We start from the raw sequence: 15707 nt of genomic DNA on the forward strand, positions 1-15707 counted from the left end.
ACTCAGTGGTCAGTGTTTTGCATTAAAGGGTGTTTTGTGAGCTGCTGGGGCAGGAGGATGGCAGCACAGGGAGAGCAGAGCACCTCTCTCGCTCTGTCGGCTTCGGTGAAGCATAAAAACCTCTCAGGTCCTATAAAAAAAGTCAAGTCTGCTCTGGATGCAGCCCCCACAGTCACGTTTTCATCTGTGAATCAGTTCAACAAATAACCGTGCTCTGACAAAGGCAATCACATGCAGTGCTTTGTGGCAAGGAGATGAAGGAGCGAGAGTGCGGTCAGCGCGAGCGCAGGGTTTCAGTGCCTCCGACGCGATGAGATCGCTGCCTTCCCGTAAGTCACGCTCGTCTGGATTTCATTACGAGCCGTGGCCGCGCGCCAGGGCCCCATCGCTCTGGCCTGGGCGCAGGACGATTTCTAAACAAAATGGACTCCAAACATCTGCAGAAATGAGGAAAGCGGGAGAGCGGCGCACGGGGCCCGGGCCCCAGCTGATGCTGTGGCATCTCCCCAGCTGCTGCAGGGCTTTGCTGCGCCGGGAGGCAGGGACTGCCCCCACGTTTTCAAATAAGGCCACAGATTTAAAGGGTACAGTCAAGGAAGTGTTTCAAAATCTCATTTGGCCTAAGTCCTTGCCAGCTTTCTCTCATAAAAAGACGTTCATTTGCTAACGAATTTCGTCTCCCCTCTTTGTACTGTTAAACAGATTTCACTCCTTTTGCCACTTGGGGAGGTTTGCTTGGTACTGAAGTGAAGCAACACCAACACGGGCGATGTCCCTCACGCTGTCTGCACTGTCCCCATGTTGTCAGAACAACCACACCACCGATCCCACACACCACACCCCACTGCATCTCCTGGTTTATCTTCAATATTCACTGGGAAAAGCAGTCACCCTGCTTCTCCCACTGCCTCCGGTCACATTTAAGTGAGTGCCCTATAGCAAGCACTAAAGGAAGGATAAGGAGATTGAACTATGATTTTGCAGCAGCTCTAACAGTTCTTCCAAATGGAAATGTTCAAGCAGATCTGATTTTATTTTAATCCCATTAGGCCCTGATAAAAGCAGCATCAAACCCAACCCATATCTATTAGGAAGCACTCACAGTGATCCTGTCCTGATAACAGTGTGGTCATAAGACACTCAAACCATCAAATATACAGCTATTTTTAAGAAAAATAATGTAATAGTTCCTACACAGGCCATCTGGATTTATCTGCTGTGCTTCAGCTCAAGCTCTTGGTTCATACAACACTGTGATGTGGTCTTCTAATGGTATTACATGGGGTGTATTTGACACCAATAGGAGGTTGGGGTGTAGTTGACACGAAAGGCTGACCTGTATTCTGCTCCCCATCCCTTGACGAAGCTCATGCGAATGGTGCACATTCTGGTGAGCTGGTAGACGGCCTCGAAGCCCTGGTTCACCGACTGAGCCAGGAGAGCGGCGAACTCCTGGTTGTTAAAGATCTTCAGGTTACAGCCTGTGGAAAAAAGAACACGACGAGAACAAGGCTTAACCTTCACCTTAGCTAGATTAGGAAATCCTTTTCTTTCTGAGGATGGAAAGCAACTCAAGGCTGCTTTCCCATGTCCTCAGACCACGCTATAAATAATTCTAAATAATGTGCTGTACACAGATTATTTAAGCACGGCGTTTCAGAAAAGGAACCAAGGTTGCCACATTTCTATGCTAAAAAGGGAGAGAACCACGTTACAGGACAGAGCACGATGGGTGCGAGTGCCCATACAGCAGATTTACGAGACCAGACTTGGGATCCTCCTGTACAACCTCCTCCTATCTCCTTAATAATCATTTCCCTCATACTGTAATTTAAAAGCCTAACTATGACCATAACGCTTAACAACGAAACTCTCTACAGTGCCTGAACGAAAGGAATGCTCAGGATAAAATTAGGAACTCTGGTGCTGGATTTATGTGGTGTCCATCAGCAGAAGTAATGCAGAAAATCTGCAGTGCAACCCCTCTGGCAAGCCAGAAACCAGTTCTGGGGTTTTCAAGGCTGGCAGCAGAGCTGCTTCTGCTGTCAAGAGTCTCTTACATTTAACTGTCATATGCCAGAGAATTGTCCTTTAAAACTGGGGGTTTTTCCCCAATGTTTAGTCCCAGTTAAAAGACTGCAGCTGTTTATAGGTGATAAAGGTGAAACAGAGCAACACCCGCCATAGCTGGGATAAATAAATAAACAGATACATGCACAACTCCTATAAAAGTGTTGCTACGCTTGCTTTCTCCCAGATAACCAGAAACAAGTTAAACTCAAACCTGGCACGCAGCTAACGCTCATCTGGGATCACACACGGGCCAAGTCTGACAAACACAACCCCTTGGCCTGCGATGAATTGTGTTTTTCTCAGGAGTCACTCCCCAGCCCGCTCTCGTGGGCTGGACCCGTGGTGTCATCTGTTTTGGGGCGAGCTGCCCGCAGCAAAGTGGAACTGCTCAGCAGCTGCAGAAACAGCTCCTTTTCTGCCTGTTTTTGTGACCATAAACGAGCACAGCCCAAGAGCCGGGGCTGAAGGGAAAACAAGAAAGGTGAGAGCATCAGGGGCAGGATGGGCACAGAGAAAGAGCTGTGGCAAGGAAGGGAATTAAAAAGTTTGGATTTTAGACATAAACACACTTTTTAACTGTGAAAAATTAGCTTTTGTAAACCTAAACAGCCAAATTCCCTGCCGAATGGCATCCTCTCATCCCAGCTCTTCTGCACATACCTAACAAAAAGGTATTTTCTCCCTAGACAGATGCATAAACTCTCCTGTAATGCTTCTGCATATTCAGACTTAGATTTGCTGCGACCAGAACAACACGGTGCCTGCAAATGCAATTTCCCTGGAGTAAAACTAATTCACAAAGGAGGGGGAACAGTTTTACTACAGAACAGAATAAAAGTAACAATTTCAATCTATTATGGGTGAATCTAAAGTAGGAAAAATGTCTTATGTTCTTAGGTAGAAATGTGATTATCAGGTAAGTACAATGCAATAATGGACTGATAATGTGCTGCAAGTGGCAGATTCTGCTCTTGGCTCTGCTCAGATCCTGAAGCGCTGTTTGCTCCTGCTTGTATGACTGCAGTGCAAACAACAGCTCCTTTATCAGTGCCTTCATCCTGTATGCTAAAAGATAATAAAATGCCCTGCTCTGGCTGGTGATTTGGTGAAAATTTCTGATAATTGTCAAGAATGGAGGTTGGCAGATCCCTGCCTGCCTGGACAAAGAGCTCCTTTCACAGAATCCCAGGATGTCAGGAGTCGGAAGGGCCCTGGAAAGCTCCCCCAGTGCAACCCCTGCCAGAGCAGGATCACCAGAGCAGTCACACAGGAACACGGCCAGGGCTTTGGGTGTCTCCACACAAGGAGACTCCACAACCTCTCTGGGCAGCCTGGGCCATGCTCCATAACCCTCACACTCACAAACTTTGGCCTCATCTTCAGCTTGAACCTCCTGTGCTCCAGCTTGGGACCATTGCCCCTTGTCCTGGCATTGGCCATCCCAGAGCAGAGCCTGGCTCCTTCCTCCTGACACTGCCCTTTCCCAATGGATCCCCAGGAATGAGGGCACCCCTCAGTCTCCTCTGCTCCAAGCTCCAGAGCCCCAGCTCCCTCAGCCGCTCCTCAGCAGGAGATGCTCCACTCCCTCCATCACTTTGTGGCCCTGCTGGACTCTTTCAAGCAGTTCCTGTCCTTCTTGACCTTCTTGAACTTTCCACTGCAATCTGATTTTGGGAAGGGCTCAGAGCCGGGGCCCGTCCTTACCTGGCGGGATCTTGCAGACGGTGGCGGGGTGCCAGCCGTAGCGCTGGTTGCAGTTGGGAGACTGGACAAAGATGGCACTGTCGCTGAGGCACTCGGCAAACACCTCACCACCGATGTAGTACAGCCGCACTCCTCGTCCTGGGAAACACAGGTTGGGTTAGCTTTGAACAGGCATCCCCAAATATGGCAGGAAGAGCTGGTGGAGAACCTGTGCACCAGACAGCCTGCCGACTCCAAACACACATCCAGTATTTTCCATACAAACCTCCTATCAGTTCACGTACGCTTTTCAACCTTTTCTGAAAGTCATCACAGCTGGATACAGCTGTGTGTTATTTACCTTGTGATTTCAAATGAGACATTTTCAAATCATTGCCTTTCACTTGAGTTTATGTTGTACACACGGACACACATTTCCCACAGGAGTGCACACAAAATATTAAAACCTCAGTTAACAGAGACACACATTTCAGGAATACATCTTTGCTGCTCAAATAAACGTTTGCTGTGGTCTTGCATTTCTACTCAGGTATCTTGTTTTCATCCTGCCATAAAGCACAAGGAACCTGCTGAATTTAACGACTGATTTCTGAATCTTGGTGGGTTTTTTGGTGCTAAAAATCATATTAAAAACAAGTAAGGAAAGATCCTCCTGCATGAGAGTTTACTGCTCAGGAAAGGGTGTAAAGGGGAGCAAAATCAGGACAAAAAGCAGGTTCATTTTTGGTAGAAGTCAACAGAAAGCACAGCAAAGCATAAGCAGTTTTGCCTTTTATTAGAATTGCATAAATCTGGGATATTTGGTGCAATTTTAACTGAAAACAAAATTGAATTTTACCTTGCAGGATAAGCAGGAAGAGTGGAAGCCGAGATGAAGACCAAGGAACTAAGTTTCCATTTATAAAAGGGCAGTTAGAAAATAAACCAGTGCAGAAGGGAGCAGGAACACCCCACATCAGCACTAACATCCGTCCACACACAGTTCAGAGGAGTGCATGTAAAGGTTTAAATTCCATGTCTCTATTACTTGCAGCTATTTTAGTGTTCCTCAGTGCATTTTTTAATCATACTACTACTAAAAAATACAACGAGTGTACCCACGTGGAAGATTAACCTGCTAAAACACCACGGATACTGAAACATGGCAGTGTTCTAAACCTGACCAAGCTGCAATGCCGACGAGGTGAACAAAAACCTTTACACGCAGGTCTCCACCTCGAAGGACACTGAAGAAACCGGGGAAAAGGGAGTTACCGATGTGGCGCCTCGTGAGCTCCACCGCCGCGTTTCTGTTGACGTTGGACAGCAACCCGAGGCAGAAGCGCTCCGAATTCGAGGGGTCGGTGAAGCCGTCCACGGTCATGGAGGGCTGCGAGGCGTGGAAAGTCTCCCCCACTCGCTGGTTGAGCTCGTAGTAGGATATGGAGCACCAGAACGCTGGCTCGCAGTAGGTGACGGGCTGCAGATCTGCACAGAATCAGCAGCAAAACTCAGCACAGGCCCGAGGGAGGGGATGAAAAATGTCTGAAATATTGTTCTGCTTCATTCCTCGGGCTCACTTTAACCACCCAGCTTTAATTACTTGACAGGTTTTAATGGATCACAGCGAGGTTACATCACCCTGAGGCTTTTGAAACACAGAACGACCACAAATAGGCAAAGGTATCGGTCACAGGGTGAGTGGGGGCACTCAGCTGTCTTAAATGCTGAAATGCGAACCAGAACAGTTCCCCTAATGGGCAAAGAGTTAACATCGAGCAGCAAACCCCAGCTTTTTCCATGGGCTTTCCCATCTGTCACTCCTGCAAGGCTTAGACAAACCTGGGGCTTAAGAAATCAGCTTTAAAGATCAAAGGCAGGTTTCTACCATCCCAGTCTCCTCTCACACTGCAGACCGTGTCTCTACAGTCATTTCTCATCTGGTATCTGCTGTTGCTCCGTAACTTTCAGAACCAGGTTGAAGCAGCCTGGCCTCAGCCACAGACACGCTGGTTCCCTCTCCACTGCTGTGGTGTGTGAGCTCCCAAAGTCGCCAATAACCAGGAAAAACCCCTTTGGTTTCTGCTTCCGCTGACAGCAAATAAGGAACTGAATCAAAGTGCATCTGGGGAACTCTGCAACCCCGAGCAGATCTTCAAAGTCTGCGAACTTTGGAGCTTACACCCATTCCAAGCTTCTTTCACTATCTCTTTCCTTAACTATAGCATCTTTCAGTTTAAAACCGTTACCCCTGGTTTTATCACTACACTGAAAGGTTGCTCAGCTCCAGAAAAACCACACCAACATTTGCTGATCCTTCAGCGATGTCCTCAGAGTGGTACAGGTCGAGTTACACGAACCCTGAAGCCACTATTGCTCTCCATGGGTTCGTGGTCCTCTCCTTCAGAAACCACCTCCGCTTGGTGGCGACCCAAGGGAGCTGTGGATTCCCCACATTTTATTTCCGGCTTATTTGCAACTTGAGGGAAGACACAAACCAACAAACCCCGTTGCAAAGAAACACTTGTCTCCAAAAAATGCAACCAAGCTTTTTAACGAGGCTGCCTTCTCCTGTGATTTGTGGCCTTAGGCTGCCATGGGATGGGGGAGTTAATTGCTTGAAAGAGTCCAGCAGGGCCACAAAGTGATGGAGGGAGTGGAGCATCTCCTGCTGAGGAGCGGCTGAGGGAGCTGGGGCTCTGGAGCTTGGAGCAGAGGAGACTGAGGGGTGCCCTCATTCCTGGGGATCCATTGGGAAAGGGCAGTGTCAGGAGGAAGGAGCCAGGCTCTGCTCTGGGATGGCCAATGCCAGGACAAGGGGCAATGGTCCCAAGCTGGAGCACAGGAGGTTCAAGCTGAAGATGAGGCCAAACTTTGTGAGTGTGAGGGTTATGGAGCATGGCCCAGGCTGCCCAGAGAGGTTGTGGAGTCTCCTTGTGTGGAGACACCCAAAGCCCTGGCCGTGTTCCTGTGTGACTGCTCTGGTGATCCTGCTCTGGCAGGGGTTGGGCTGGGGGAGCTTTCCAGGGCCCTTCCAACTCCTCACATCCTGGAATTCTGTGAGTTACCTCTTGTGGGACAGCTGTCCTGAATATTTGTGTTCAGTTTATAGATTTACTGTTTGGGGACAAGTAAGAAAACGCAGCTCTGCCAATCCTGAGGGGGTACACAACCAGCTAAACCACAGTGCATTACAACCAACAAATCCTGCCTGAATCATCTCCAGAGAAGTCCAACCTTGCGTGCTCTACACATATGAGTGGTTGTTATCCCAGCTTCAGTTAATGCATCTGATACACAACGTATATCAGAAGTTACTGACACATGTATCTATATACCAATTGTATTAATTCCAGCCACATTAATTCCACCTCCCTCAAAAACAAGTAGATAAATGGGTGTGCACCCTCCCTGCCCCGCTGTACGTCTTTTCACCGCTTAGGGAAATGGTGTTTCAACACAGCGAGTAACGGGGGTGTGTGTTTGTGCTGGGCCTGACTGCAGGGTACGTGCTCGCTTCGCTCACAGCTCTTACGTCAAGTCCTTAGCGGAGCACGCGCTGACGATGGATTTCCTGTGCGCAAGGGCCCACCTCTCTCCAAAATAACAAAGCACGCGAACTTCAGGCCTGGCCCGCGGCCAGCGTCAACTCCCCGGCTGCGTTCCCCGTGTCCACGCAGCGCTGGCAGCTCTCCTTCCACTCGGGCTGTTTTCTGTGGTTTTTCCCAGTTCCCATTTCAGTAACACAGAAGAGATCACTGGGTATCTGTAACTCCCATTTAAAAGCTTACGTGGGACAACTGACAATTCGACAAGTGAAGTTTTGGACCAAAATGCTACCAAATCAAGCGAGATGAAAGGAGACAAAAACACCCCAATGTGTTCCCTTGCAACACTTTTGCGCCTGTGAATAGGAAGAGAAAACTCCCCAAGTTCCTTCAACCTCGTTTTATGTTCTTACAGCTTCATGCCGAAATAATCGCGCTGCACCTCAAGCAAACCTTGCTTCACTGTCCTGGTTGCTCTGCCTCGTGCTGCTTTATTGCCTTTGTCATTCTCGGGAATACGGCCACGGGATCCGAGTCCAAAGTCCAGCTCACACAAAGGAAGCTGTCTGAAAAGCTTCAGGTAGCTCCGGTCAAATGAGCAGGCATCAGGGCTGCGAAATTCCCTTGTTAAGCCTGCACTCTGCTGCTGAGAGCTCGCTGGCCACTGTCCTCACTGCACAGTTGTGTTTTCGGCTCTTTGTGACTCTGTCTGCAAAACCTGAAGTTATCTTTTAACGCTGCTAAGTCACAATGCTTTTCTGCTGTCTGCTCCTTAGACTACAAAGAGTTCCCTTGTGGTTAACCAGCTTCACCTGCTCCTACTTAATTTTTGTCACCACATGAGGCATCTGCGAGGCCCATCAGCTGAGCACCATGTGTCAATGCCCGGTGTCCTCCCTAGAAAGGACGTGCACCGGGGCCTCTTTCCTAGAAACTCCTTTTTCCTTATGGAAGGCAGATGCCACAGTCAACTTGCCAGGCTGGTTTAGTTACATGTAACTGGCTTTTTATTTTTAGGTTGACAAAAGATAAAAATGCTCGAAATTCTCATCAGCTCCCAGGCAGCACACCAGAGCATCAAGGATTCAAAGGGAAAAAGGGAATAAAAATAAGTCAGCCATGTATTACCTTCTTAGGCTTTTAACGGTTAAAGCAAATAAAAAATTAGTGGCATCGTGGCAATATATTGCATGCTTTGGGGAAAAAAAGGCCAAAAAAACAAAAGAAGAGAAAAGAAATCTCCCCTTCAACAGCCCCAAGATATCCACAAGTCAGCCAATGAGTAACAAATTTTGGAGCTGTGTCAAAGTACCCTGTGCCAGGATTAAAAGCATATGTAAACTTTATGGCTATGGTTATTCAAGAGTAATCTCAAGTGGCCTCTGTCTGCTGGATAATGAACATTCAGAGAACCGACCCTGCAGCCAGAGCTGCGAGTGCTTGTTACGACAGACTGCTGAGAGCGATTTCAAACGGGGCAAGAGCTCAAACTGCTGAAGAGCAGAGCTTTTATAGGGATGAAAATAAAGGGCAGAGCCATCTGAGACAATAACAGAGGTTCAGAGGTAGCCACAAACCCTCTAAGAGCATCTCAAGAGTTAAAGGCCCTGTTCAACTGCTACTCCTCCCTCTTCAGCTTTCCTCCTGTTTACTGTCTCCAGGCTATGGTGTGGATCAGTGGCTTGGTGGTCCAGTACAGCATCAGGGCTGGGGCATCTTCCTGGAGCCCAGGAGGGAGTCAGGTGGGGGAAGAAAACTCAAGATTGCAGCATAACTTGAGTTTGCTTGAAGAAACCCATCGGGCCAACTGGTCAAGTAAGGTTGTCCGTGACTTCTGCACCTCTCCATACACGAGCACTCCTGCCCTCTCTCCATTTATTTGGACTCCCCAACCACACACCAACCAACAACATCCCCCACTTTGCTCAGACCGTGCTCCATTTCACACAGTAACACCTTACACACCTGGGCCACCAGTTGTTCCAGTGGTTCAGCACTGGGACACGAGGGCTCTGCGCTGCTTTGTCCCTGTGTGGTCTGGGGATGCCCCTCAGGGAGCCTTACCCCGTGGTCTGACACCATCCCAGCACTCGGTTTTGTTAGGACTCGCAGTGAATGTAACACCAAGCTAATAAATATTAGAAAAACACCAGGAGGTCTGATACACTGTAAAAGAGACCAGGTAAGCACTTCACATTTACAGAGTAACTTTCCAAGAGACAAAATTTAACCTCAATCTGTGTCCTTCAAAAATATGAGAACACAAAACCAGCAGCAAAGCAGATGGACATACTCCCTGCAAACTCATGTAATCAGACAAGTGTACTTTTGCTGCAGTTGTTCACTCATTCTTTCTGGCATTTGTCTGCCAGTATTTCCTGGGTTTTGTATTTAACCCTCTGAAGTAAGCTCAGATTTCTTTATTTCATCTCAAGTTACTAAGAACCGCTGTTACCACGGTAAAGAGGATTAGTGGAAAGGACCATCAAGAGTGCTCACAACCTCAAGAAATCACATCATCACTAAAATGTCACTATCCTGACAGTAATTACACACAGCTCTCGAGATCACAAGCTTACCCAGATTATTGTGCGCTGGAGACATCGGGTTTGGTGATAAGTTTGGAGAACCTGAAAAGCAAGACATTATAATTATTAGTAATGCATCTGCACAAGGGAAAAGACTTGCACAGAACCCTCGGTGCTGCCCAGGCTTGTTGGAGGGACAACCCACTTCTCACTTCAGTCTCATTTTGTTGATTACTCTTTACTTCTGTCAGTATTTTTATCCCCAATCATTTCAAATTTTGTCCACAAATTTTGTGCACGTATTTCAAATATCTGCACTTGGATGCCCAGAGCAATTTCCAGAGTCTCTGGATGCCACAGGGATGATACAGCCCTTTTTTTTTTCTCTCACGCTGAGTTGATCTGGTTTCTTTAAAATGTGGGGTTTTTTTCTATAAAGAAGGAAGTCTGTGACATCTGAAGGAAGCGACACAGCATTTGAATATGAAGTGGGTATTTACAGCACCTTCCAGACCAATCCTATTGGCGTCCACTTTCCCAAAAAGCCATACCTACATTCCAAACAACCAGCACGCCACCAGTAATTGTATGCACTAGAATGGTTTGTGTCAGTAGCTTCACGGTGGATGCAGACAAACCAACCCACACTGCCCTCCTCCATCTGCGTATCCGCGGCGAAAGACTGCACATCAGGCATCCCTCTTTTAGAATCCCGTGTACGCTCCACGGCTGAAGACACGCATGGAAACCAAGGTATTTTTGTGTACTATTTGCATTAATTAGGTTCTGCACGTCTATCTTTATGTGAGTGCTATGTGTTGGCATTTCTCTCGTGCAAAGCATCAGCCCCTTCCAACCAAGGATGGGATTTTGCTTTTCAAGCAGAAGTTTTACAAATCCAGAGTCTGATTCAGAGGTTCTTACTCACAAGCCAAGTTACTCCCAGAAAGGTGAGACCTGCATGTTTAATTTTAAGGTCTCGATACAGGTTGGCACAAACACTAAGGCTGCTCATTCTAAACCTGGTTACTTGTTTTCTCAGCAATGAAAGAAAACCCAGACTTTCAACTTTCTTTGGGATATGTCCACTAACTGATAAACCCATTTAAAAACAAAGCTAGTGACCATTTCAAATACAGTTAAACTGGACATTTCAGTGCATAAACAACCAAAAAAATCAGACAAATTCCAAACCAATGATCATCCTTAGCTGTCTGTCCACTGCTTCACGCTGCTCCTTGGTAGTACCTAATGATGGATGGCGGGGAGAACAGGAACGTGCTGTACCAGTCACCAGCAGCTCTAAAACATACAACCCTGTGCTTCACATGAGATGTGAGGCTACATCTGCACTCCTACAGGGATAAAATACCTCAAGCCACCACCTGAGCCGCACTGCTTTAAAGAAAAACTTTAAAAGTCTCTGAGACGACCTCGAAAGCTGCAGCAAATGGGAAACGATGACTTACCTGCATCCATGCTGGGGTTCATCTGGTGGTCACTGGTTTCTCCATCCTCACTCAAATAGCCTGGAGGAGGGGTCTCTAGAAGCATAAAATGATCATATTGTCATTGTGACTGGCTTTTGGACACCAAAAAACGTTTACTGTGTTATTCACAAGCAGCTAAACATCTTTTTTATTACTTTTCTTCCTCAAGCTGCTGAGAGGAGGAGCTGGCACAGCCATGACGATAGCCATAGCGTATCTGTGAATAACAGAGGAGGGGGAAACAAAAAAAATCCGGATTTTCAGTCCCATCAAACTTTAAGCCGTGTAGACAGTTTTCTGTCCACGTATTTTTCCTTTCCTGGTGTGCAGCTGCATAGCTTGTCCATGCAAATAAGGTGTAAATTGCTTGTAAAAGAGATACATAAATAGAAGAGCTCCATTCCATCTGAAATTTAGAGAGTTTTACTCTAATTAAAATGGCTGAATTTCATTCAAATCTAAACTTGCTAAGGGAACCTTCAGCTTTAGGTTCCACAATAAACTGAGTACATACGACTGAAGAGGTGTGTTTAAAGAAAACAAAACTATAAACAGCACTGCTGTGTGTCTACATTTACAGCTTTCACCTCCTTTTGTAGAGGACCCCACTCAGCTTCATAGCAATGATGGAAAGAAAGAGTTTCCAGCCACGCAGCTCTGCACACATAGAAATGATTCACTGTGCAACGCGACCCTTTCGTATACGGTACCTGGAATGTAGTTGCTCTGGGGCTCGATACCTGCTGGGAAGTTAGTGTTTTCGGGAATAGAGTGGCTGTAATCGTCCAACGGTGGGAACTCGGCCGGGATCTCGGTGTGCCGAGGCACCAGCACTGGAGGTAACACTGCACAAATGGGAAGGGAAAAAAATAGCACAGCAATGTTATTGGCTTTCAAAGAAAATGACTGAAACCCTAGAAAAATGAGGAGAAACCAGTTTGGAGGAACACCCTGAAATACACGCAGCACCGAAGTTGCTAATTAAGGGACACAATTTGATAGCTGCTTCTGAAATAACAGCGGCAGTTAGAGATGCTGCTCTAACAGATCTCAGCTGGTGATGGGATATATGCTTTTCTGAACACACCTCCTCTGTCTGCAAACAGATCTTCTCGAAAAGTCATTTAAGAGAAGCTGTACCACATGATTCAAAAGGAAGAAACTTCCCCTAAGCTGAAGCAGCAAGGTGGGATTAGCACAAACATCCCGCCTGGTTCTGCAGAGCTGTACCAACATGCAGCACAACCCCCTGCAGTTCAGCTGAGAGCCTTTTCCAGAGCAGGAGGAGGCTTCAGAGCAGGGAGTTTGGTTGTGTGGGAGCTATTCTGAGATCCACTTCAACTTAAGCTTATCCTCAATATAACACCAGCAATTAGGAATGCACAGAACACTGCCATGGCTCGTACTTGTACCTGCTGCGTGTGCGAGTTGTTTACATGCACACAGGGCCACATCAGGAACCTGGCAGCAACGCAACCTCCTCCACTTGGATTTTACCGTTTTAAAATGCTATCTCCCCCCTGAGTGCAGATTCATAAATTATTCTACTGTGTACAGTAAGAGATTATCATCAATAATAGATACGCTTTGGTTTTAAAACCCCACGCCTGCTGCTTTCCTCAATTTTGAAATGCACTTCTAAACCCCCTCATGCTGGGGGTGAGAAGCCGAGGTTTCGGCGCGCGGGGCCGGCGGTACCTGGGGTTTCCACTCTTTGGTAATGGTAAGGATTCACGCAGACTTCATCCTTCTTCATGTTGAAGGCGTACTCGCACATCTCCATGGCACGCAGCTCATGGTGGCTATGAAGGTCTGGCCAGCGCCACAGGCGGCAGTAGATCACGTGGGGAAGGCCTTTGCGGTGGGACACTTGCAGCCGACCGTCTAACGACCTGCAATTAGAACAGAGAGACGAGAGCAATTTAGATGGGCATGAATACACACATGGTACTGGCCACATCCCATAAATGTGACACTGGGGAACCCAGTGTGGAGGCTGCAGGGGAGCAAAGTGCCGGCTGCACAGCCAACTCCGTGTCCTGATGCAGTTCCAGATGGCAGGCACCAAAATCCACTGAGACTGCGCTGCAAGGAGCCATTCCCGGCCCAAACGTCATCCCTGAAAACTGGAAAGTGTTTGGTTTAGTACAGCCCTGCTCTGTATTCGTTAATTTTCTGAAAAGAGGTTGATTTGGAGGCAGAGAGAAGACTCACAGCAAGAATACATCAATTTAGCAGCACTTCTTAAGCAGTTCTGCGTGTCCTAACAAACAGGCCATTCGCACAGCTCTCAACAGTTTATGTTGTGGATGTAAAGGTATTACATCTTAAAACACGTGCTAATAAACCTAGACCTTTAAAATAGAGATACGAACTTCCATGATGACAAAATCATCCAAAATCCAGATAACTTCTCTTTAAAGAGTGACCATGAACATTACAAACAAGCAAGGCTTCCAGTTTTCTTTTCCAAACTGCAGCTTGAAAGCAAAAAATAGGGTATTTTCAGCACTGCTTACACTATGTTTTTCCCATCTAATCTATGTCTGCTCCAGCTCCTTCTTCACCTGACCCCATCCTCACCCAGAATCGCCTGTTCCCAGCAAACCCTCCTGGGAAGGGAGAGCAGCGTCTTCAAATCCTCTCCAGCAGAGGAAAAGCTTGGAGCTGGGTCTGCTCCATCCTCAACCAGGACTCCACTAAATGAGAACTGCCCCCAGGCACCTTCTTTGAAGCCAAACCCTTCATTTCCCCTGCTTTTCTTAATGTCGTATCACATAACATTTATGTGTGAAGTATATAGGGGGTCTATGCCATCGCTGAGGGACTTGCTGGTGTAGGTTACAACACGTCTACAAACTGCAAGTACACAGCAGCCCCGAAAAACACACAGTGCCCACAGTTGTTATTTACCGTGTGTATTTATAGGATGTATTTCTTCACATTGTGCCTGGTATTTACGGGTCACGCGTTCTCTTCTGAGGACACAAAAGCAGAAATTGGACTTCCCAAACTCCTAAGGAGGGTGCCAGCACCCAGACCTGATCTGTGGAAGGTGGGAATCTTGGTACTGATTTTAATGAGGCCAAGACTTGATTTATGACTCCAAAACTTGTCAGTTTGGAAAAAAAAATAAAAAATATATACCAGAAGTGTGAAAATCTTCACTAAATTCAACAACAAGGGAGTAGGCTGAAACAAGGCACAAAACAGGACTGCTTTTCTGTTCCCCACTCAAGTATCTTTGCCCACTTGAAGGATATCTTGTGTCGAAGTGAGGGGGAAGGAGAAAGCAAGAAGACAAAGAGAATTCTTCTCTACAATATTATCTAAAAAGACTGCAAAATGACAGAGCCATATGTTTTATTTCCAAATATAACAACCTCCTCCTCTCCCCTCTTCCCTAAATAGGAAGATAAGGTAAAAGAAATTCTATTCCCCAAAGCCCTGGGCGCTAATCACATCTTTGCGATTGTGAAACCTCTCCTCAGGCTCCCCGTTACGGGATTTGGGACAAAACAACGTCATCCACGTGTTGGTGGGAAGAACGTGGGTCAGTTACAGCACAGCTTTATTTGGTTTTTATTTATTTAACCCTCGAGGAATATTTTCTCCACATCAACAAATAAGTGGCAGGGCTGAGATAGGGCACAAGGCTGGAGGAGCAAACGCTGCGCTCTACTGAAGGCAGCTCTCCGTGTAGGTACAGAACCCCAATTACCGCAGTCAGTCGCCACGTCTTCGTTAGCTAATTGGATGCCCATTTGGAGATGCAAATGCTTGATCAAGCTTGAGAAGTGGCTTGAGCATCCAGCCACCTCACGCACAAATGACCTCAGTGTCTTACCACAGGTCTCTGATTCGGCAGATGATGATCCATTTATTCATGGGTTTACAGGCTTGAACATTTCCTGAAGGAACCTGATGAAGGCCGAAAGCTGCTGCGAGATGAGTTAGTGTATATTTCGTTAGCACAGAGTAATGTGATAATAAACTCCATGGCACACAGCTTCTACCCTTTCCTGGTGCTGTTCTGAAGCACGGTCTGCTCTCGAAGGCTGGAGTATTCCCAAAATCACCTGAGAGCTCTGCATGTCCCAGCTTCATTAAAATTAACAGAATCTAAGCACCAAGATTTGCATTGGGTTAATGAATTGTTCCTCCCTCTCAGCTTTCTTTTAAGCAGCCTGTGGTGAGCAAATCTCCCTGTCCAACTGAGTTGGATACCTTTATTATTCTGACAGGATTTCTTCTACAAATACCAAAGCTCCTTCAGCCAAAAATTTGGTACTGGATGGTTCTGTCCAAAAGCAGCACCATTTATGCTGGTGGGACACTGGGTCTTCAAAAAGCCTCCATACTGGTATAATAATAATAATAATAAT

General features: G+C 46.8%; 1 protein-coding gene across 2 annotated transcripts in view; it reads right to left on the reverse strand.

Annotated features, from left to right (window-relative positions):
* The window catches only part of SMAD3 (SMAD family member 3), a 14968-nt gene extending 1757 nt beyond the window's left edge, over positions 1-13211 (reverse strand). Inside the window, exons 1-7 of one of the 2 annotated variants that reach the window (XM_010179474.1) lie at positions 13021-13211; positions 12033-12167; positions 11302-11376; positions 9884-9934; positions 5032-5244; positions 3778-3915; positions 1337-1481 (exon numbers count right to left, since the gene is read on the reverse strand). In XM_010179474.1, coding sequence (XP_010177776.1) covers positions 1337-1481; positions 3778-3915; positions 5032-5244; positions 9884-9934; positions 11302-11376; positions 12033-12167; positions 13021-13105 — 842 coding nt within the window. In that variant the 5' untranslated portion in view covers positions 13106-13211. Of the gene's footprint in view, positions 1-1336; positions 1482-3777; positions 3916-5031; positions 5245-9883; positions 9935-11301; positions 11377-12002; positions 12168-13020 lie in introns of both variants that reach the window. The other variant, XM_010179475.1, reaches the window with a different exon arrangement.
* Positions 13212-15707: the final 2496 nt, after the last annotated feature.

The sequence above is a fragment of the Mesitornis unicolor genome, unplaced genomic scaffold, assembly GCF_000695765.1.
Source record: "Mesitornis unicolor isolate BGI_N332 unplaced genomic scaffold, ASM69576v1 scaffold4092, whole genome shotgun sequence".
In the NCBI taxonomy this organism is placed as follows: Eukaryota; Metazoa; Chordata; class Aves; order Mesitornithiformes; family Mesitornithidae; genus Mesitornis; species Mesitornis unicolor.